Source organism: Saccopteryx bilineata, chromosome X (assembly GCF_036850765.1).
Source record: "Saccopteryx bilineata isolate mSacBil1 chromosome X, mSacBil1_pri_phased_curated, whole genome shotgun sequence".
NCBI lineage: Eukaryota > Metazoa > Chordata > Mammalia > Chiroptera > Emballonuridae > Saccopteryx > Saccopteryx bilineata.
Window position 1 is genome coordinate 109,447,401 of NC_089502.1, and position 21,750 is coordinate 109,469,150.

Sequence of the window (21,750 nt, forward strand, 5' to 3'; positions counted from 1 at the left end):
TGACCACACCCCAGACAGCTGCCAGGTGTATCCACCTCAAGCGCGCCAGGAACGCACGCAAAGTACTTCAGCGTGCGGCTCCTGCCCAGGGCTCCCAATGCCGGGGCCACTCGAGGCCAGGCAGGGCTGTGTCTACATGTGTCACTGACTGCTGGATTTTGGGAAAGCTAGGCAGGTGCTCTCCTAATGGTAGGAGGCCAGAGAGGCTGGGGGAGGGCGGGAGAGAACAAGGCAGTCTGCTGCCAGAAGACAGCATGTGCTGGGGCGAGGGGCAACTCCATGCCCCACGCAAACCCAGGCCGGCAACCAGGAGACAAAAGGCAGACACTGGGCACTAGGGGCACCAGGCAGGGGAAGCTTAGCTGGGGGCTGAGGAAGGAGAGCCTGTGACGGCAAAGAGCAAAGCGAACCCATGAGACAGAAGCTTCAGCCCTGTCCCTGCCCAGTGCTGCAGTCTGGGGTGGCCCAGGGGCTAATGGCTGCCCAGCTGTGACCTGTGTGGAAGGTAAGGTGCAGCGATGCGAGTAAGGAGCTGTGTCACTTTATTGAAAGAAGCAAGGGGGGCTGAGGGCACTGCCCTCAGGCCTGGATATGGCTCTTGGCGTTGAAGGCCAGGTAGTAGATCACTAGGCCGATGACTGCGGCCAACACCTCGCTGGAAACCCAGGGCCCATTCCAGGTGCCCTGCAAGAAAGGAGACCAAAGCAAACTCAGGGGAGGGATGGGCACGGGGCCCAGCCAGCCGTGGCTACCCTCCTTCTGGGGCACAAAGTCACACTGGCCAACTAGTGGCCAGCCTCCATCCCCCAGCCCCCAGAAAGGATGAAGCTTGCTGTGTGCTTGCTGCTTCCCAAGACCGGGCCAGCCTCTTCAGCCCACTCACCCGATGGTCTACACTGACTGTGAACAGGGGTGGGATGATAGAAATGTCTTCGTTATTTCTCTGAGCCTGCAAGGGAGGTACTGAGGTTAGGGGCGCTGCCAGGTTGGGTGGGGCAGGAGAGTCAGGAACACTGGCTTGAGTCAGGAGAGGAGAGAAATGTGTAAGGGAGAAGGAGAAACAAAGAAGGTATGAGCACAGGTGGGGCAGGAAGACAGGAAGGCACCCACCCAGCCATCCTGCTCCCTGCAAGCAAGCCCCCTAGCGGCCCAGAGCTCTAGGAAGAAGGGGCTACAGGGGGAGGTGGCTGTGAAAGCAGGGTGTGCCCTCCCTCCTGCAGGCTGGGAGGAGCTAAAGGTGCTACTCACCTTCCTCAGGAGGCTGTAGGACTCCTCATCGAAGAATCTGACCTCATAGGTGCCTGCATGGGCACTCTTGTGGTCTAGGCTCCAGGACACCTGGGTTGGGTGTTTGGCACAAGGTGGGCACAATGGACACCCAGGGCCCCCCTGCCAGTATAACACAGCACCACTACCAGCAGCCCAAGACAAAGACCCCTGACCCTGCTTGACCAGGCCACCTCTGGGGCTTCGAATCATACCCACTGAGTGGTTAGCCTCCCTCCAAAATGACAACCAAAGCATCCCTTACCTGATAACGCCCCACATCCTGGCCCCGGGTGACAGGAAATTGTTTTCCACTGACATCAGCATAAAGAGCCATGTTCTGGGGAGGGGCAAAGGGAGAGTCACTTTCTCCCCTATCTGGCTGTTGGCAGAGGCCCCACTATGCTGCCCACAGCAGCACCCATGGCATGTGGGCAGGGAAGCTGGGCACATTTGTGGACTGGGGACTACAGTGTGTCTGGCAGGGGCACCATCTGAGAACCATGGAGGTAGGCCTGGTACAACCCAGAGTGCTGCCAGGAAGCCAACACCCACAGATGCTGTCACAACCTCTGTCTCCTCAATGGAGGTGGGGAAGGGGGTACACATTCCTCTTACGGCCTGGTCTCCCTAACCCTCAGCAAGTCTGGTAACTGGGAAAAGGTGGGATGATTGAAGTGTCCTCATTATTTATGATTCTATAAGGGGGTACTGGGGTCAAGCACTACACAATGAGCTGCCCAAGAAGTGCTATACCCAAATAAAGCTTAACTTCCTTCTTTGAGCCTTTGGGATGCAGGTTAAGGTCAGGGGCCAAGGCCAGGTCTGCTCAGTGTTGAAACTACCAAATACCCATGTTGACATCTATCTTTGCAAAGAGCAACCAGAAAAGGGATGCAGGAGCTGGGAACTGCCACCTGGCTATCTCTTCCTTCCATGTACATCCTTTCAAGACATAGCAAAGTGTCTACCTCTACATACGGTACTACACTTAAGCAAAGTAAACCAAGCAGTTTACGAGAATGTTCTTTAAACACCTGCTAGAATCTGATCTTGGTATGCCCTGATCTTTCCTACACCTGTGAATCGAAATCCACATGGGTCCCTGTGTCTGACCTCATCAATTGCTAGTTGAGTAGCTGATGCCCAAGGTCCCAAGCTCACTACCCACCTCTCACCCCAACACCCTCCTAGCTGAACCCCCCACTGCCTCACCTGGACCCTGTTCTTGCATGTCAGAGAAATCTCCACGATGAAGACAGTCTCAGTAGAAATAACGGCATCAGAGGTTGTGTAGTAAGAAGGGGTGATCTGGGGCTCCACGCAGGCCTCTGCTGTGGGGAGGAGGCAGAGACATGCCTGGGTAAGGCCTAGCTTGTACGTGCTGGGCTGGGGGGACAGAAGGGACCACCCTGACCCCAACTCTCACACCTCTATCAGCTGAGGATGGACACATGGGACCTTTTGGACTCTTCCAGGTGGGACGTGGGAGACAGATATAAATGATGTCAGAAATGCAGTGGCAAAGCGGCTGGGGAATGGGAAGGCTTTGTACAGGTAATAGCTCAAGGCAAGGGCAATAGAACAGGTGAGTCTGTGTGTAGAGGGCTGGATGGATTCATTGCAGTTTGGATCCGGCCCTGGACCTATGGACAGGGAAGCCATGCAATGGTTTGGGACTAGAGCCTGCCCTGGCCTATAGTATCCCAGAAGCCCAGGGGGCTAAGCTGACCTCATTTCAGAGCCATGAAGAGCCCTGGACATTTTACTGAAGACATTTTCTGCAGACACCAACCATGGTGCTGCTGGCAAAGCATGTGGACTTCAAGATGAAGGGAGGGGTCTCTGTCCCCAGCCACAGCGGACAGAAGGCCAAGTAGCCCCAGTGTTTCTCGAGGGAAGGAAATGGGAGAGGTTCTGGATCCAGAAGTACAACTTGTCTCCTTGAACAGGGCTGCACTGACAGAGAGTACTGCCTTAACCATCTTTGCACTGCTAAAGGTTACAGAGAAAGAAGGGTGCCACCTAATTCACAGGAAGCCAAGTAAAAGCTACCAATGGTAATGTTCTCAGTCCACTGCTCTCTGAATGTGGTGACCCAGCAGAGCCATGCCTTAGGTTGAGGCAATCAGAGGAGCTTTTGTAACACATTGGAACACTGGTGGTGGTGGTGTGGGGGGGAGGGGGGTTCCAGGAGCCACATATCACAGATCCTTCTGTGCCCTGCTAAACTTAGCCTTTTTCCTATGGATACTGTGGAGCACCAAAGGGTTTTACAGCCAGGTTCGTCCTTTCCAGACATCCCTGGCTACCGCAGAGGGAATTGCTGACGGGTAAGTAAGAAGTGTACAGGCAGGAAGCCAGTTGGGCTGGTGAAACACTTCAGGCACCAAGGGAGCTGGCCTGAAGTAGTGCAGGAAAGTGAACGGGCAGAAAGCACCCCCTCCCCAGTCCATCCCCCAGATGGCTCTGGCTTCTGCGAGGACGTCCTCCTCAGCACACTTCTGGACTCCAGTCTGAGCTCAATCCTGCCACTAGGTCTTAAGAATCTCTCAAGAATGTCCATTGATCTGACTGTGCTCTGCTCTGCTGAAAAGCCCTTTAAGGTTACACATCAGGGCCTCAGGTAAAATGTCAAAAGACAACAGACTGGCCTGACACTCAGGGCTCCCGCTTACCTTAACCTCTTCAGCTCCGATATAACTCGCCCATGCACATGGTCACTCTGCCAAGGGCGGTCCCTGCTCCCTCTTCACTTAGAGCTCCCTTCCCTGGGAGGCCTGGCCCCACCACACCCGGTCAGGTGGCTCCTCTCCACCAGCCCAGTTTCTCGCCCAGACAACCCTGCGCTGTAGAGCTTTGCTTCTACACGACCCTCCTCCGAGACCAGGAGCTTTGGGTGAGGGAGCAGAGACATGTGTCACTTTCCCTGCTGGTGATGGGGGCCGGGTGCATGTGAGAAGCTCTGGAACTCTTCCTCTCAGGAGCAGACAGGGGAAAGATTTTACTGTTTCTCCCTGCAGCCTGGCTGCTGGATAAACGTGTGTGGTGCAGGACCATATGGTGGCCTTGGTCGTCGCGCCCCAAGACCACCTGTCTCTTGGAGAAAAGAAGGCCCAGAACCTCGTTTCGCCCGCACCCCTCCACCCCGCTACGCACCACCACTCGTGGGAGAGAAGCTCGCCAGAAGCGAGCTCCTGCCATGCCGCTACCTGAGCAGCAGGAGAGGCCCGACAGCAGGAGTAGCGCCAGGGCGCCGAGAGATGCCAGCGCCACCATCGCCTCTTCTATGCCGAGGTAAAAAGGGAGCGTCTACACTGAGCACGAGGGCCAGACAAGGAAGCGCGACGCGTAAGAAGACACGACAGCCAATCAGGCGCCGGCAGGCCGGGCGGGTCTGTGACGTCGCTAGCGGCACTGACGTGTCCCCTTACCGGACCAGGGGCCCAGCTGGGCGCCCCCTAAGATGGCGGCAGCTGTACTCCCGGCGCCGGAAAAAGGCGTGAGAACCGGCAAGCCATGCGCATGCGCACTGCTAGACGTGCGTCTACACCGCAAACTTTGCGGTCCTCCGAACTCTCGCGAGGGCGGTGTCTGCGTGTCTGTACGTGCCGTGATTCCCACTCTCCGTCATGGCGCTGAAGGTGGCAATGGCTTTCGGCGGCGCTGTGAAGGTAGCGGTGAGGCCGGCCCTCCTCTGCCGTCCGTGGGAGGTGAGACGGGGTAGTGAGCCGTAAGGACAGCCGCGCTGGCTGGGGGTCGTTGCCTCTTGTGGGTCTGAACTGGGGCCTCCGCTCCCAGAGAGCCCTGGAGTCCGATTGGTTACAGGCTCAGTGAGGGGCGGGGAGGGAGTTGTGCGCCGGAGTTGATTAGCTGCCTCCGTTGTCAGTGAGGGGATTGGCCACAGTTGGAGTTGGTTGGGCTTCCGCCGGGGTCTGCATCTTGTGTTGGGTGATCTCTGAACAGATGGAGAGAGTGGGTCCTGGCGGCCCAATAGTCTCCTTCCTACTGCCTTTGTGGGACCCCTCTCGAGGCAGTCACGTATCTTGGCCGGCCTTGTTCTTGCCGCCTTGGGAATCCCGTTCCCTGCCGACGTTCCCCGGGTGTCTCTTGTGGACGGCTGTTTCGCCACACGTCCCAGTGGAGAGGGAGAATTGGACTTTGCCAATACCCTCAGCCTTCCCCCTCGACATTCTTACAGTCCATTTTCTTCCCTACCACAGGTGCTCAGAATAGGAGGAAGCTAGGGTTTCTGAGATTGGCAGAGTGGGAGGTCCCTGGGACTTTGGTTCCAGAGTTCTTTGTTTAGGATCGTGGTTATTCGGGTCTGATTCCCTCTCTCTTTACACACTTACATGAGGATCATTTAGTCCCTGGGTGGGTTGGAAGCCATCTGAAGCATTGGCAGACAGGACTGGCCTGGGGGGGACAAGAGATAATGATCTCCAGGCCTGGCAACCCTACTGGCCCACTGAGTGGCCTTAGACCTGGCCCCTCCTCTATCTGGGCTTCAGTTTCCCCTCTGTCTCAAAGGAATTCAAAGGACACAGCCAACTCTGACCTTCCAGAACTCTGCAACTTTGCTGACACTCCTTGTGGAGAACTCTTGCCATGCTTCCCTCTCTGACCCCTGGGGAAGACAGCCCTGTAAGAGTTTATGCTTTGTTTTGTTTTTGTTTTTTGTATTTTTCTGAAGCTGGAAACGGAGAGAGACAGTCAGACAGACTCCCGCATGCGCCCGACCATGATCCACCCGGCACGCCCACCAGGGGGCGACGCTCTGCCCACCAGGGGGCGATGCTCTGCTCCTCCGGGGCATCGCTCTGCCACAACCAGAGCCACTCTAGTGCCTGGGGCAGAGGCCAAGGAGCCATCCCCAGCGCCCAGGCCATCTTTGCTGCAATGGAGCCTTGGCTGCGGGAGGGGAAGAGAGAGACAGAGAGGAAGGAGGGGGGGGGTGGAGAAGCAAATGGGCGCTTCTCCTGTGTGCCCTGGCCGGAATCGAACGCGGGTCCCCCGCACGCCAGGCCAACGCTCTACCGCTGAGCCAACCGGCCAGGGCGAGTTTATGCTTTGTGAAGTTTTGTTTAGAATGCTCATTTCTCCCACCTTGTTGATGAGAGACATTCCAGAGGCCCTGACTACTCACTCTGGCAGCTAGGCTCCCACAGGGTCTTGGTGAAGACATTTGTCTACTCTCTGATCTCCCTTGTGTGTTTGCTTGTGTCCATGTTGGGGTGGGTGTGGGGGGTTGTGAATAATCTGGGCAGTGCCTTGTTCTGAGACCAGTTGTCCTGGGTATGGGAACCTTTAGAAGTGAACCCCAGATCTTTGCTCCCATTAACTGAGACCTTGTGGGAAAACATGCACCATTGAGACTTTATCCAACAAAAACATGCGAAGAGAAAAGCCTCACTAAGCTGTGGAGCAGGGGTCCCCAAACTTTTTACACAGGGGGCCAGTTCACTGTCCCTCAGACCGTTGGAGGGCCGGACTATAAAAAAAAACTATGAACAAATTCCTATGCACACTGCACATATCTTATTTTAAAGTAAAAAAAAAAAAAAGGGAACAAATACAATATTTAAAATAAAGAACAAGTAAATTTAAATCAACAAACTGACCAATATTTCAATGGGAACTATGCTCCTCTCACTGACCACCAATGAAAGAGGTGCCCCTTCTGGAAGTGCGGAGGGAGCTGGATAAATGGCCTCAGGGGGCCGCATGTGGCCCGCGGGCCGTAGTTTGGGGACCCCTGCTGTGGAGTGTGGGAGCCTTTTGGCAGGAACACATTCCGCTGTGGACTCCTTTCTTTCCTTAGCACCATCAAAGAACAAGGGCTGACAGTCTACCCTCCTGCTTGAGGAATGAGCAGGAAGCCATCTATCCCATCCTGCCGCATACCAAGCTCCTTTGATGGGTAGCTTCACTGGGCCTGGATGTGAAGCAGAATCTCTAACCCTGAAGGATGGTGTCTGCATCTGTCCAGAGCACAGTCAGGAAAGTCTCTATCGTGAGAGCTTTCGGGGTCTTTGGTCAAAGCTGGAAGGAACATCCAGGATAGGGACCAGGTGAGGAAGAGGTTCAGCCCTGGTGGTGGTGATATAATCCAAGATGAGGGAGAGGAGTTGCCCGGAAGCAGAGCCAGCGTGCAAGGTCTGGCTCACCACCACACCCGAGTTACCTGTCCAGTGCTAGTGGACTTAAGGGGGCTGATGCCCAGGAAGAATTACTACCAGGAGCTGCAGAGGTCAGCCCAGCATACTCGCCATTGGACACCAGCCTTAAATACTGGCCTGAGAGGTTGTTGAGTTGAAGGGGCAGGTATGCCTTTGCACAGTTCTGGTGCCTTGTTATGGACTGAACAGCTTGCACATCTCTTCTTGCTTAATTCTTCTGCAGTCATGTAATGTAAGTGCCTCTGTGCCATGGATTTCAGGTGAGGACAGGAAGCTGAGCTACCAAAGTAGTGGGTGTGGATTTGGACCATGGTTTTCCTAGCCCCAGAAGCCCTCCATCTCTTCCTTCACTTTTCTTTTAAAAAAAAAAATTTTTTTTTAAGATACTTTATTTATTGATTTTACAGAGAAAGGAGAGAGAGGAGTGGGGGAGTAAGAAGTAGCAACTTATAGCTCCTTCACTTTAGGTGTTCATTTTTAAAAAGTTTATTTATTGCCTGACCAGGCAATGGCGTAGTGGATAGACTGGGATGCCGAGGAACCAGGTTTGAAACCCCAAGGTTGCCGCTTGAGTGCAGGCTCACCAGCTTGAGCGCGGGTCCGCTAACTTGAGCGTGGAATCATACCATGGTTGCTGGCTTGAAACCCAAGGTCGCTGGCTTGAGCAAGAGGTCACTCGTTCTGCTGAAAGCCCCCCCATCAAGGCACATATGAAATAGCAATCAGTGAACAATTATGATGCCGCAGTGAAGAATCGATGCTTCTCATCTCTCTCCCTTCCTGTCTCTCTTGCTAAAAAAAAAATTATTTATTGATTTTAGAGAGAGAAAGGGAGGGAGAGAGAGAGAGAGAGAGAGAGAGAGAGACAGAAACATCACTCTGTTCCTGTATGTGCCCTGACCGGGAATTAAACCAGCAACTTCTGCGCTTTGGGAGGATGCTCTAACCATTTGAGCTTATCCAGCCAGGGCACTTTAGTTGTTTACTGATTGCTTGTTGTATGTGCCTTGACCAGGCAAGCCCAGAATTTCAAACCGGTGACCTCAGCATTCTAGGTTGACACTTTATCCACTGTGCCACCACAGGCCAGGCTCTTCCTTCATTTTCTGATGTGTTCATTCATTCAGGAAATGTTTTTTGAATCCTAGCTCTGGGTCAGGCATTCTTCTGCGTCTTGGGGTGACAGTGGGGGACTGGACAGACTTGACCTCCACTTTAGGGGCAACAACCTAGGGAGATTGTGGAGAGGGAGGAATTGAAGTAGGGCTTTAGGAGGCCCAGGGTGTGGTGGGGAGCTGGTACCAATAGCTCAGCATCCTTAGGGAACCTGGGAAGGCTTCCCTGGAGGAAGAGCAGTCTAAGCCTTCTTCTACAAGTTTGTATCAGGAGCCTATAAATAAAATGAATCCAAATATTGACAGGTGCTAGGAGGAAAACAAAAGCCTGGAGGGTGCCTGTGCCTACAGCTCCAGGGGTCACATGGATCAGCAGATACCCATGGAGCATCTCGACCTAGCAGTCACCTCCGTCCTAGCCCCTGGCTGTAGTGAGTGAGTGGCACACCTGTGCTCCAGAGCTCTTGTAAGTGGATGCCTTGTGAATACTGGTCAGGAGACTCAGATGGGGGTGGTTCGTTTCTGCTTGAGCTTTCTAGACTTCTAGTAGGAAGACATGGCTCTTTGAGAAATGGCCACAGGCCCTGGCCAGTTAGCTAAGTCCATTAGAGTATCATCCCCAAACACCAAGGTGTGGCTTTGATCCCCAGTCAGGGCACATATAAGAAGCAGCCAATGAATGCACAATTAAGTGGAACAACAAGTGAATGCTTCTCTCTATCACTCTCCCTCCCTCTCTACCCCCCTCCACTTTCTCTCTTTGTCTCTTCTAAAATCAATCAATCAAAAAGAGAAAGAAAGAAAGGGCCACAGCAACCCTGCTGTTGGCTAGAAGGCTCTACCGCAGCTCCACACAGGCAAGTGGCAAGGCATCCCCAAGTGACAAGGGGGACCTTGGCGCTGCCTCTTTGGCTCTAGGGACATGAGGTTGGACACAGCAGGGAGGAAGGTGTTGCCCCCTCGCAGTGGGACCTTGGATGAGGGCTTCTCCCTCCAGGACAATGTGGGGACTCCAGATACATCACTTCTCAACACCTGTCCTATTTGGTTTGGTGGCTTTTGCTCTGAAGCTGTCAAGCATGGCAACGATGTGGCCAAACACGGATGTTCTGAGTCAGAATTGAGGACATTTGTTGTACATATAGGTTGTGAATCAGTTTTATAGTCCTTTATGAAAGTCTTCCAAAAGATTGGCGTCTGTTATTCTGGAAATGGTTGGTTTTTTTCCTGCATGTATGCTTTGGATTTCTGATTCTGGAGGGTGATTCCCAACAGTGCTTATCTCTGGAGGAGGAGCTGGGTGCTGTCTTATTCTTCCGATCTCCATGTTCTGACTATATGCTGTTTTTGTAATAAGGAAAAATGATTTAAAATGATAAAATGATTGTCTTGGTGGCTTTCTGGTTTGTTACAATGGTTTCCTTTTTGTACCATGTTTAGTGGACTAATTTTTCCATGTTACAGACATCACTGAACAGAGTACATGACCAAAAAATAATCAGGCCTGACCAGTGGTGGTGCAGCGGATAGAGCATTGACCAGGGATGCTGAGGTCCTGGGTATGAAACCCCGAGGTTGCCGGCTCATCCATCTTGGGCACAGGCTCACCAGCTTGAGCGCAGAGTTGCTGCTTGAGTGTGGGATCATCAACATGATCCCACGGACACTGGCTTGAGTCCAAGGTCACAGGCTTGAGCAAGGGGTCACTGGCTCAGCTGGAACCACCTGGTCAAGGCACGTATGAGAAGCAATCAGTGAACAACTAAAGTGCCTCAGCTATAAGTTGATGCTTCTTATCACTCTCCCTTCCTGTCTGTCTCTCTCTTTAAAAAAAAATCAGAAACAACTTAAGGGGAGAGAGGGCGACACAAACATTTTTTAAAAAACTGACATGGACCTGAAGGAGGTATAGAGGATTATGATATCCTCCGTGGCGCTTCAGCAGGCTGGTCCCTGGAAAACGGCCCTGGAGCCATCTGTCTGGGCATGCACGGTATGCTGTTGTTCTCCAGACAGTGTGCATGGGCAAAGTGGAAGAGGTGATGTGGAGGGGATGCAGGCCTGTCTGGGCGTTGTGGGGACAGTCACTTTGTCTTGCCAAATTGACTTTCTGGTATGGACAACAGCCACTAGCATCAGATTTCTCTTTGCCAGATTCTAGGCGCCCATGAGGCCACCCGGAGGAGCTTCTCAGTGAGTACTTGCCTGTATGAGGGTGTGTGTGTGCGTGCTTGCACTTGCGTGTATTTGTGTTCCTGCATGTGTGCATATGCTCATGTGTGTGCTGTGCCTCTTTGCTCCCTGGTCCTCTGGGTCCTTCCCTCTGAGGCATGGTCTCCAGAGGTCACCCCCCCCTCCTTACCTGAGCTGTGCTAGACAGTATCCCCAGGGAAAAGCCACAGCTTGTTCCTCCGACGTTGGCTGATCTGAGTCTTCTTTCCTGTTCCTGCTCTAGCAACAAACGATTGTGAGTATTGGTTTTACTTACTAGGTTTGGGGCTTTTAGGTGCTTTGGGATTGGCCCGAGTCTGGGTGGGGGCGAAGACTGTTTCTGCTGCTGTCCTTGTGACCAGGGACGCTCTGTGAGCAACGTCTGGGATAGGGGGGGCTCAGGGCTAGGGCACCCCAAGTTGACACTTCACGGTCGGCTGGCCTACGGGGTCAGTGCTGGTGCAAGGAAGGGAACTAAAAGCCTGCCTTCACTCTTCCCCTCCGTCCAGCCTCCCTCAGCAAAGTATGGTGGGCGGCACACTGTGACCATGATCCCGGGGGATGGCATTGGGCCGGAGCTCATGTTGCACGTCAAGTCTGTGTTCAGGTATGGAGCCCCTGGGCCCACCTGCTCTTGACTGTTCCCCTTGAGAAGGTTGTGCCCCAGGACCAGCCAGGGGGTACCCTGAGAACTTTGTGCCAGAGAAACAGTAAGCCCAGAAGCCCATTGGCTGGGACTTTGCCCAAGCACTCAGAGAGCCAGTGGCAGGAGGGTTATAAGGCCAGGCCTTTCATTACGGTGCTGGCAATCCCACCAGGTGGCCTGGGCATGGGGAAAGCGGCACCAGCCTTTATTTATGTATGTATGTATGTATGCATTTAGAGAGCTAGACAGGAAGAGGGAGAGATGGGGAGCATCAACCTGTAGTTGTGTCACTTTAGTTGTTCATTGATTCTTCTCATGTGTGCCTTAATGGCGGGGGTGTGGTGGCAGGGCTCAAGCCAGTGACCTTGGGATCATGTTGATGATCCTGTGCTCAAGCCTGCAACCCTGCCCTTAAGCCAGGTGAGCCTGCGCTCAAGGCGGCAACTTTGGGGTTTCAGGCCTGGGACCTTAGCATCCCAGGTTGACCCTCTGTCCACTGTGCCACCACCAGTCAGACAGGGTTGCACCAGTCTTACCGTGTTGTGAAGTTCAAGCAAGTCCCCATCAGTTGCTGTAGGTGGGCCCAGTCTCCTGTCAGACAGCGCCAAGTCAGGGTGGGCAGCAGCAGGAAAGAGGCTTCTGTAGCCAGTGGTCCAGGCAGGCTTCTTAGAAGAGGTGTGGGGGAGGCCCACGGCCAGCCGCCCTGATTCACTTTTGCCCCAGGCATGCGTGTGTGCCCGTGGACTTTGAAGAGGTGCACGTGAGCTCCAATGCCGATGAAGAGGACATCCGCAATGCCGTCATGGCCATCCGCCGGAACCGCGTGGCTTTGAAGGGTGAGCTTGAGGGCCAGGATAGGACAGTGTGCACAATGAATTCACTTCTGAGCTGGTACTTGTTCCCTGGGGCCCCATAGCTCTGACTTCAGAGCTTTTCTGGCTAGGGAGGACCCTTTTCCAGGAAGGTGGGTGGAAGCTTCTGGGGGTCTGTCCGTGCTGTGATTCTGAGATCTTGGTGGTAGTAGGCTGTGCAGGAGCCTGTCCAGTAATGGGCTGCCTCCCCCCCCCCATCCCTCTTAAGGCAACTCTTTCTGTTGGGGTCAGCTTTGACGCTCAGAGTCTGTCTTCACAAACCAAGTGTCACAGAGAGGCAGTTCTCAACCTCTGCCTGTTGCCTTGGCTCTAGGCGGCACAGCTACAGATGTTACAGGCAAGAATTCTAGCCACTCCTGAGTTTGCCTTGGTTTGATCAAGGTTTTTAAATTGTTCCAGTCACCGCTTGGTGTGAGGAGTGTGTGAGCGAAGGTGAACCGAAGTAGAGCCCTAGATTGTGGCAGTCAAGTGGGGGGCTAACATGCCAACCACAGTGTGCCTGGGGCACTCTGCGTGAAAGCAGTCCAGGCAGGGCATGACCTGGAGGGGCCGGTGGCTCTGGTGGCCCTGAGAAGAGCCCTTTTACTCGGCCCCTCTGGCTGCCTTTTCCCAGTGGCTGCTGTCTCCCTGCTGGACTTGCTCTGCTGCCCTCAGTCCAACCAAGGCCAAGCTCTGGGTTTTTTTTTTTATAGCATATTTTATTTTTATTTTTTTTTACAGGGACAGAGAGAGAGTCAGAGAGAAGGATAGATAAGGACAGACAGACAGGAACGGAGAGAGATGAGAAGCATCAATCATCAGTTTTTTGTTGCGACACCTTAGTTCATTGATTGCTTTCTCATATGTACCCTGACCATGGGGCTACAGCAGACCTTGAGTAACCCCTTGCTCGAGCCAGCGACCTTGGGTCCAAGCTGGTGAGCTTTTTTTTTGCTCAAGCCAGATGAGCCAGTGCTCAGGCTGGCAACCTTGGGGTCTCGAACCTGGGTCCTTCCGCATCCCAGTCCGACGCTCTATCCACTGCACCACCGCCTGGTCAGGCGCTCTGGTCTTTTTTGAGGCAGCCCCTTCCTGCCCCTGAGGTGGGGCTTGTTTGGCACCTTGTTGTAGAGCCTGGCAGTAACCCTGGCCAAGGTCACCTTGCTGGCAGCAGCCTGGCCGGCTGGCCTGTCAATAAGCAGGGGTGGTCACTTTCTATGCAGCTAGACCCTGGTCTTGCCGTTCTCCCAGGGCCTGGCAGTACCTCCGGGGTAGCTGTTAAGCCTCCTTCATTTATTCATTCAGTATTTACTGAGTGTCTGATATGTGCCAGGTGCTCTTCTAGAGAACCCATCAGTAAAGTGAACACACACACACCCTTCTCCCCTCATGGGGCTTATGTTGGAAGTTACACTCTAGTGTTCTGAGAAGTATTTCTACTGCTGGAAGCCATCTTCTGTGGTTGGAGCCGCCTTTGGTGTGCGTTCCCTGGGTCAGGAAGGGGAATATGGTTGTACAGCTGAGCCTGGGGACTCCTTCAGACTGCCTTTCTTGTTTCTGTCCTGCAGGAAATATCGAAACAAACCATAACTTACCACCATCCCACAAATCCCGCAACAACATCCTTCGGTGAGAGCCAAGTGCACAGTTGGGGGCTCAGCAGGGGTGGGCACTCGGGTAGGATAGGCCATGCCAGTAGAGTGGTGGCACTGGCTAGTGCCTCTCTCTGTTTCTCTGTGTGCCCAGTACCAGCCTAGACCTCTATGCCAATGTCATCCACTGTAAGAGTTTGCCAGGAGTGGTGACCCGACACAGGGACATCGACATCCTCATTGTCCGGGAGAACACGGAGGGCGAGTACAGCAGCCTGGAGCATGAGGTGAGCGAGTCCGGGCCGCCCCGTCTCAGGCTGTGGGGGCCAGGAAGGAGCCCAGTGAGGGCAGCAGGAAGGAAGGCTGTGCCCACAGAGAAGTCTGTGAGAGAGCAGGATCAAATCGGACACGGTCTCTCTCCTGTCCCCTCCTCAGAGCGTGGCGGGAGTGGTGGAGAGCCTGAAGATCATCACCAAGGCCAAGTCCCTGCGCATCGCTGAGTACGCCTTCCAGCTGGCGCACGAGAGCGGGCGCAAGAAAGTGACGGCCGTGCACAAGGCCAACATTATGTACGCTCCCGCCCCTGCCACTAGCCCTGAAGCAGCTGGATTGAGCAGCCCACTTGGCCTGCTCTTAGGGACTTGGGGCCCAGGACCCTGGCTGTCTACCAAGGGGCTACACTCAGGGTTGTGCCCTGTGGCCTATGTCCAGCCGTGACCTTGCCCCAGTGCACACTTGGGGGAGGTGGAGCAGAATTCTGCCCGTTTTGTAGATGAGGGACTGGCTAGAGGTTAGAATCCAGCTTTCTGTGGCCATCTGCGTACTGCATCCTTTCAGCTGACCATTGCAGTGGCCAAGCTGGTGTCCTGTGTACCCTATAGGAAACTAGGCGATGGACTTTTCCTCCAGTGCTGCAAGGAGGTGGCAGCTCGCTATCCCCAGATCACCTTTGAGAATATGATTGTGGATAACACCACCATGCAGGTAGTGAACCCACAGGGCTCTGGCTGCCCGCCCTGGATACCCTGGCTTCTCACGCTCAAGCTTCTGTCTGCTCCCTCCTTGCCCTGCAGCTGGTGTCCCGGCCCCAGCAGTTTGATGTCATGGTGATGCCCAATCTCTATGGGAACATTGTCAACAATGTCTGCGCAGGGCTGGTCGGGGGCCCTGGCCTGGTGGCTGGGGCCAACTATGGCCACGTGTACGCTGTGTTTGAGACGGTGAGTGCTGCTGGCGGCGCCAGGGCTGCTGCCGTTTTCGAACTGTAGCTCACACACCATCCACTTTACCCACTGAAAGTGTACAACTTAGTGTTTTTTAGAATATTTGGAGTTGTGTAACCATCACCAGAATGTTTTTTTGTGGTTTTTTTTTTACAGAGACAGAGAGTCAGAGAGAAGGATAGATAGGGACAGACAGACAGGAACGGAGAGAGATGAGAAGCATCAGTCATCAGTTTTTCATTGTGACACCTTAGTTGTTCATTGATTGCTTTCTCATATGTGCCTTGACCGTGGGGCTACAGCAGACCGAGTGATCCCTTGCTTGAGCCAGCGACCTTGGGTCCAAGCTGGTGAGCTTTGCTCAAACCAGATGAGCCTGCGCTTAAGCTGGTGACCTCTAGGTCTTGAACCTGGGTCCTTCCGCATCCCAGTCCGATGGTCTATCCACTGTGCCACTGCCTGGTCAGGCACCAGAATGTTTTTATACCCCAAAAAAACCTTGTACTTGTCAGTTGTCACTCCCCCTCCCCCAAATCCCTGCTCCTGGCAACCACTGATGTGATTTCTGTTGTATGGATTTACCTGTTCTTAGACATTTTGTGTAAGTGGAATCATGCAATACATGGCCTTTTAAGGTTTTGTTTTTTTTTTTAAACTGAGGTAAGCCCTAGTCAGATAGCTTAGTTGGTTAGAGCATTGTCCGGAAGCACAGAGGTTGCCGGGTTCGATCCCCAGTCAGGGCACATACAGGAACAGGTTGATGTGTTCCTGTCTCTCCCTTCCTCTCTAAAATCAATTAAAAGAAAAACAACCAAAAAACAAAACTGATGTAAAATTCACATAACATAGAGTAAAGCCATTTCAAAAATGAACAACATAGGGTATTAAGTATATCCACAGTGTCGTACATTACTTCTGTCTAATTCTAGAACATTTCCATTGCTCCAAAAGGAGACCTTGTCCCCATTAGCAGTCACTCTCTATTCCCCTTCCTGTAGATCCTGGCACCCACTGATCTGCTTTTTGTCTCTGGATTTGCCTGTCTGGACACTTCACATGAATGGGATCATACTCCCTACATTCTTACACTCACTGTCCCCTTCATTGTCTTCCCTCTTCCAGGCTACAAGGAACACAGGCAAGAGCATCGCCAATAAGAATATTGCCAACCCTACAGCTACGCTACTGGCAAGTTGCATGATGCTCGACCACCTCAAGTAAGTGGCTTCCCGATACCCGGCCGTCAGCCCCCCAAACCAGTCCCCTAGGCCCCAAGGACTGAAGGCTGCTCTCCTTTTTTTCTTAGGCTACACTCCTACGCCACCTCCATCCGCAAGGCTGTCTTGGCGTCCATGGACAATGAAAACGTGAGGCTCCTCTTCTCCCCTCCCCTGCCTTCCCCCGCAAAGCTCTCCTCTAGCTTGGGTTGAGTCAGTGTGATGCCTGAGGGGCTGGAGATGGTGACCCGGCGTTTCCTGCTGCCCCCAAGGGGAGGGTGGTACCAGGTAGGTTAGGGCTCCTGGGCCTTAGCTGGTACCACTACCTTCCTGGCGGCAGTTCCAGCCCCTGGTCACCTGCAGGGTAGGGATCGGGTGTTGGTGGGGCTCTGCTGTGTGCCCAAGCTTGCCCATCTCCTGCAGATACACACCCCGGACATTGGGGGCCAGGGCACTACATCAGAAGCCATCCAGGACATCATCCGCCATATCCGCCTCAGCAGCGGCTGGGCTGTGGAGGCCTAGGCTGTCCCCCCTCTAGCCCCAGCAGCCCAGCTGTCTTGCTGCACAGACCTAGAATAAACTGGTTTCTGCCCTAGCCCTCGGCCTCGTACTTATGTCACTCCAGGACGCTGGCGTTTCAGTCCACACTTTATTAAGAAAAGAAACACGCACACTTCTTACAGGGCCCTCTCTGAGGGTCAGGGCCAGAACAGATTCTCAAAGGTGAGCTTGGCCCCAGCATCTGTCTAATCTGCTGTGGGGTAGGTGTGACAGCTTGCACCCACAGGGTAGGAGGGGCAGCTCCAGTAGGGTGGCAGGAGCTGTCTCACTTTCCCTGAAGACACTGAGGAGTGTGGGTTGGGGCAGGAGGCAGCAGGGCCTAGGGGTTGAGCCAAGGGTGCTGCAGACAGTCGGCTGCGCTGGCCCTCTTTTCGGGGATGTACTCCATCATGGGCAACAGGAAGGCGCTGAACTGCGTGGCCTGCTCCAGGGGCCACTCGTACTTCTCTATGAGCACCTCGTACAGGCCCCAGCGCTTGAGGTTGTGGATGTGTCGCAGTTCTCCTGGGGTGGGCAGCAGGACTCGGGTTAGGCTTTGCCAGCATGGCCTTCGGCTCTGGGGTCCATTCTCCCCTTTCAGAACCCAAGGTCCATGCCCCACCCTCTGCTCTCAGGTGGCCTGAGGCTGTTTGGCCCCACCTCTGCGGTTGAAGAACTCCCGGGAGTAGCGGCCTGAGAGGGCGAACGCTGGGGGGATGTCTCCCAGCAGCTCCACGATGTGGGCGATGTGGTCTGTGGGCAGAGGGAAAGCTGAGAGGCAGCCAGGATGCCCCGAGGCCGCAGAGCCAAGTCCAGGGCGTGCCCCCCTTACCCTCGTCACGACTGTAGTCTTCTCCAGAGTGGGGCTCAAACAGGTAGTCACCAGTGGCTAGCTCAAAGGCCTGGAAGGGGGAGAGGTTGAGGCTGCTGGCCAGCAGGCTGGCCCCTGGTGGGGGCAGCCCAGGCCTACCATGCACGCCGTGCTCCAGATGTCTGCTGGGGGCCCATACTCGGCACCAATCAGCACCTCCACAGCCCGGTACTGCCGCGTCTGTATGTCCTCAGTGAAGTGCTTGTGCTGGAGGCAAGGGGAGTCCTGGGGAGGAGCTGGGGCCACAGCTGGCCTGCCCCCACCAGTCTCCCACTCGTCTCCCACCTCTTCTGGGCCAGGAACCCAAGGAGCTCAGTGGGGCTTGCTGTGTGCTTCAAGGTCTCCTGAAGTCCCAGGAGAAACTGGCCAGGTGATCTGAGGCAGAAGCTGGCCCTTACCCAGTGGCTCCCACCCCTTGCCATGGGCCTAGTTCTGCCTCCTGAGGGGGACATTGTGGGCTCAGCCCTGGGTCTGGCAAAGTCTATTTCTGGGTGAACTCTTGCTGAAAAGATGATCAGGTTCCCCACAGGCCCAAGTCGGGCCTCCCAGGAGTGGGCCTGAGCCTCTGCCCTCATGGCCCGGCGGCCAGCTCTCCTCTCCAAGGCACTCATACCACCCAGCAGGCGTTGCCCAGGTCTGCGATCTTGATCTTGATCTTGTCTGCATTTTGGGGTTCTAGGGGATTCACCAGAAGATTCGAGGCGCCACATGGTGCTGGGGAGAGAAGGGAGAGACTGAGCTGACCTGGCCCCTCCCACTCCGCCTGCCCGCCACCCACTAGCCTTGCCCGGCTTACTGCTGGGTGACAGGAGGCCCCCGGTCTCCCGCTGGTTGGATGAGCCTGAGAAGATGGAGCAGGAGGCAGGAGAGAAAAGGGAGCCGGAGAAACCGGAGGTCTGGGAGCCTGGGCTGAGGCTGCGGTTGCCCCCTGGGGCAGGGGAGGAGGAAGCTGGGGAGGGGCCAGCCTTGGCCCCCCCAGGGTGGCAGCCAGAAGAAGAGGTAGAGCCGCTGCCCCCCTCTAGTCTTAAGCCAGAGTCTGGGGAGATGGGCAGAGGTAGTGTGTGAGCGGATGATGCCCTGGCAGCTGCGCTTGGCAGCCCGGAGCCCTTCCAGCCCCTCCAGCCCCTCACCCTCAGCTTGGGCTGCCGCCTCCAAGGCCTCTAGCCTCTGCAGGTCACGCAGCCGCTCCTCCAGCAACAACTTCTGCTGTTTTCTTTTGCGCCTCATCTTCTTCCTCTTGTTTTTTGACAACTTACCCAGCTGCCATTAGAGGCGGGATCACCCCAAGGTTCTTGTCACCCATCCCTTGATCTGCCCTGGCCTCTGCCTGTGGCCCATACACCCTACAGGGGCAATATCTCTAGGCCCCATGGCTCCCTGGGACATCAGAATGTGGCACAACCCCGTTCCAGCCCACCCCTTGTCACCAGCCTCTTGCCCACCTTCTGCCTTCCCTCCTGCCTTCACTCTTCGAAGCTCAAGGATAGAGATGAGCTGGTGGACCTGCCTCTGACTGGGCCCCTACCCCCTCTGGGGGCAGCCTTGGCCCCTCCTTGCCCAAGATGTGGTATATTTCCACAGAGGCAATGGTGAGCCCAGTGGTGGGCAGTTTGGGGCATGTGACCCACCCTGTGTATCAGGCCACTCAGCTTTTTGGAAATGCCACTGCAAGTGTGCTGGGGAGGGCAGGGAGGCTGAGGAGGTAAGCTTCGAGGACATGGGGAGATGAGGCACAGGAAAAGAGGGGTGTCCCAACTTACCCAGACCTCCTGGGGGGCAGTGCTGACTGGGGAGCAACAGGGGCACGGGTGGGAGAGAGGAACAGACTCAGGCAGGGGCTGAGGCCCACAGGCCCGGCCCCAGCCCCACACAGGCTCTTATACCTGTGGAACGGGAGGGGGGCACTGCCCCTGATTGCTGCCACTCGGTGGCCTCAGCGGCCAGGCGCCTGATGTAGGGGTCACCCACACACAGCAGGATGTTCTCGGGCTTGATGTCTGTGTGGATGATCTTGCACTTGGTGTGGAGGTAGTCCAGGCCGTGTAGCACCTGGGAAGAGCCACTCCTCAGCTCAGTCAGCCCGGCCCAGGCTGCCTCCAGTGCTGCTCGCACAGCCCGGGACGCTCACCTGTCTCACAATGCTCTTCACGCAGGGCACAGGCAGGCCCTGGTAGTTGGACTTGATGATCCACTTGAGGAGCTGGTGGCCCAGGACCTCCAGCACCATGCACACATCTGGGACTGGGAGTGAAGGGTAGCTGGTGGACACACAGCTGGGGCACAGGCCCCGCTCTCCCTCAGCTGGCATGGGGGAGCAATGAGGCTCAGGCAGTGCGGAGCTGGGCCTGGGCAGTCTTAGTGATCATCACCATCCCAGTGTCATAGTGTCCCTGTCATACTTAGCTGTGCTAGTTGGTATGGTACATTTGTGGTCATTCTAGGGAGAGAGCATTTGAGCAGATACAGAGGCTTCTCAGACCAGCCCCACTGCTATGCCCAGGTGTGCAGAGTCAGCCCCTGCTATTTGGGGGTGACCTGGGTACCCTCTCCCCCACAAAAAAATAGGGTGTTTTGAAGACATGTCACTGGAAGGCGTGAACCCCCATCATGCAGATTTGCAAACTGAGGCCCTAGTAGCTGGGAAGACACAATCTGGCTTCTGTACTGCCACAGTGCTTTGCTCAGCCTACAAAGGATACGGACTCCATTAACCCCTGAGATCCTGAAGTCATCGATGAGCTGGACAATGTTCTCTCTTTTGGGGTCATGGGGGTCACTGTCTCGGACCTAAAGCAAAAGGCAAGGGGCCGTGGTTGGCTCCAACCTGCCCCTCACCAGTTGCTCCCAGCAAGCAGTGGTCCCCTCTCCCATTCCGGCTGGGCTGCTGGAAGGAAGGCCACCGGCCCCTCCCTTGCCGGCTCCTCAGGTCCTACCACATGGGTAGAGCCTGCTGGAGCCTGCCCTTCTGGCAGCCCCACCCTGCCCCAGGAGCCCCAGCAGGCCTTGCACCCACACTGCCAGGCCCCAGGCAGCTCCTGGGGAGCTGGGAGTCAGACGGGGAGGTGTCTCACACATTTCAGGAGCTTGATCTCATCCACAGCTGTCTCCGTGTAATGCCCTGCACTCTTCACCACTTTCAGGGCTACGAAGCGCTTGCGCCTACAAACACCGAGACCTGCGTCGGCTGCCAGTCCCAGCCAGAACCCATGGGGACATTGTGGTGGCCTCAACCAAGTCTAGAGGCAGGATCCCAGCTGGCACTGTGACCCAGGGGGCAAAGGGGACACTCACTGAATGTCCCAGCAGAGCCAGACGGTAGAGAAGTGGCCCCAGCCCAGCTTGCGCACTACATGGTACCGCCCATTGAACAGGTCACCGATCTTCACAGGGTAGTAGCCACCTGGGGAAGGGAGCCAATAGTGCCACGTGGGCGGCGTCACCCTTCTGCTCCCCAGTCCCACGTGGGCCCCTGCTAGTACCCTCTTTCTCCTGTGTTGTCCTGCCCCCCATGGTAGCACCTGGCCTCCTGCACCCCAGGCCAGGCCTCACCCTTGCAGTAGTCCTTGGGGTCCTCCTGCTCCTCATCATCGGAGCCCAGCAGCCCCTGCAGTCTCTGTGGTGCAGGCACAGTGGGGGCTTGTTCAGAGCCTGAGGACTCAGGCCCGCAGGAGGTCTGTGAGCTGCAAGTAGGGTGGGCAGGCAAGTGAGCCTGTGCAGTGGCAGGGGCCCTGGGCGCCCAGGCCAAATCCTACCTGCTGCTGCTGCCCACACTATCCCCGCCGCCGCCGCCGCCAGCGCCGGCACTCATCGCGGCCTTGAGGCCCGCACCTCCGGCGCCCCCGACGGCTGCTCTTACGGGGCCTGGCCTCAGCCTGCAAATTTATAGCTTCAGCCGCTGACCTCACCCGCCTTTATAAATAGCCTCCCAGCTGCTCAGCTGTGGGCAAGGTATGCAGCGGGGAGGGGGCAGTGCCTCGACAGTGGGGTGGGGAGGGAGGGAAGCCCAGCCCCCAGGATGAGCCCTCTGCTGCTG

General features: G+C 55.5%; 3 protein-coding genes across 6 annotated transcripts; 1 reads left to right on the forward strand and 2 right to left on the reverse strand.

The window, feature by feature from the left end:
* Nucleotides 1-525: 525 nt before the first annotated feature.
* SSR4 (signal sequence receptor subunit 4) lies at nt 526-4,722 on the reverse strand. Of its 2 annotated transcripts, none has more exons than XM_066249439.1 (6): nt 4,479-4,722; nt 2,482-2,597; nt 1,532-1,606; nt 1,249-1,338; nt 884-949; nt 526-684 (listed from the first exon to the last, which is right to left on the reverse strand). In XM_066249439.1, the coding sequence occupies exons 1-6, from the start codon at nt 4,543-4,545 to the stop codon at nt 580-582; spliced, it is 519 nt and encodes a 172-aa protein (XP_066105536.1). In that variant the 5' UTR covers nt 4,546-4,722; the 3' UTR covers nt 526-579. The 2 variants fall into 2 exon arrangements, with proteins under 2 accessions (XP_066105536.1, XP_066105535.1); XM_066249438.1 differs by having other exon boundaries at nt 2,482-2,600; nt 4,479-4,714.
* A 100-nt stretch (nt 4,723-4,822) lies between these two features.
* IDH3G (isocitrate dehydrogenase (NAD(+)) 3 non-catalytic subunit gamma) lies at nt 4,823-16,901 on the forward strand. 2 transcript variants are annotated; one of them, XM_066249435.1, is made up of 13 exons: nt 4,823-4,979; nt 10,718-10,756; nt 11,019-11,030; nt 11,284-11,381; nt 12,144-12,256; nt 13,840-13,900; nt 14,018-14,150; nt 14,299-14,432; nt 14,745-14,847; nt 14,937-15,083; nt 16,209-16,303; nt 16,393-16,453; nt 16,727-16,901. In XM_066249435.1, the coding sequence occupies exons 1-13, from the start codon at nt 4,899-4,901 to the stop codon at nt 16,826-16,828; spliced, it is 1,179 nt and encodes a 392-aa protein (XP_066105532.1). In that variant the 5' UTR covers nt 4,823-4,898; the 3' UTR covers nt 16,829-16,901. The 2 variants fall into 2 exon arrangements, with proteins under 2 accessions (XP_066105532.1, XP_066105533.1); XM_066249436.1 differs by lacking the exon at nt 11,019-11,030.
* A 53-nt stretch (nt 16,902-16,954) lies between these two features.
* SRPK3 (SRSF protein kinase 3) lies at nt 16,955-21,582 on the reverse strand. Of its 2 annotated transcripts, none has more exons than XM_066248943.1 (15): nt 21,470-21,582; nt 21,267-21,397; nt 21,009-21,117; nt 20,789-20,876; nt 20,417-20,504; nt 19,846-19,952; nt 19,601-19,766; nt 19,478-19,503; nt 18,848-18,953; nt 18,514-18,753; nt 18,331-18,431; nt 17,817-17,924; nt 17,679-17,748; nt 17,507-17,599; nt 16,955-17,371 (listed from the first exon to the last, which is right to left on the reverse strand). In XM_066248943.1, the coding sequence occupies exons 1-15, from the start codon at nt 21,523-21,525 to the stop codon at nt 17,187-17,189; spliced, it is 1,674 nt and encodes a 557-aa protein (XP_066105040.1). In that variant the 5' UTR covers nt 21,526-21,582; the 3' UTR covers nt 16,955-17,186. The 2 variants fall into 2 exon arrangements, with proteins under 2 accessions (XP_066105040.1, XP_066105039.1); XM_066248942.1 differs by having other exon boundaries at nt 18,848-18,977.
* Nucleotides 21,583-21,750: the final 168 nt, after the last annotated feature.

Bases quoted from the DNA above. Each gene is read 5' to 3' on its own strand.
- IDH3G (XM_066249435.1), top strand. From the start codon at position 4,899: ATGGCGCTGAAGGTGGCAATGGCTTTCGGCGGCGCTGTGAAGGTAGCG. The intron at 4,980-10,717 runs GTGAGACGGGGT...TCTCTTTGCCAG, and splicing joins TCCTCTGCCGTCCGTGGGAG to ATTCTAGGCGCCCATGAGGC. The intron at 14,848-14,936 runs GTAGTGAACCCA...CTTGCCCTGCAG, and splicing joins TGGATAACACCACCATGCAG to CTGGTGTCCCGGCCCCAGCA.
- SRPK3 (XM_066248942.1), bottom strand. From the start codon at position 21,525: ATGAGTGCCGGCGCTGGCGGCGGCGGCGGCGGGGATAGTGTGGGCAGC. The intron at 21,398-21,469 runs GTAGGATTTGGC...CCCTACTTGCAG, and splicing joins AGTGTGGGCAGCAGCAGCAG to CTCACAGACCTCCTGCGGGC. The intron at 20,877-21,008 runs GTGAGTGTCCCC...CGGTGTTTGTAG, and splicing joins TGGCTCTGCTGGGACATTCA to GCGCAAGCGCTTCGTAGCCC.
- SSR4 (XM_066249438.1), bottom strand. From the start codon at position 4,545: ATGGTGGCGCTGGCATCTCTCGGCGCCCTGGCGCTACTCCTGCTGTCG. The intron at 2,601-4,478 runs GTAGCGGCATGG...TCCTCCCCACAG, and splicing joins GGGCCTCTCCTGCTGCTCAG to CAGAGGCCTGCGTGGAGCCC. The intron at 1,607-2,481 runs GTGAGGCAGTGG...GCCCCTCCCCAG, and splicing joins CATGCAAGAACAGGGTCCAG to AACATGGCTCTTTATGCTGA.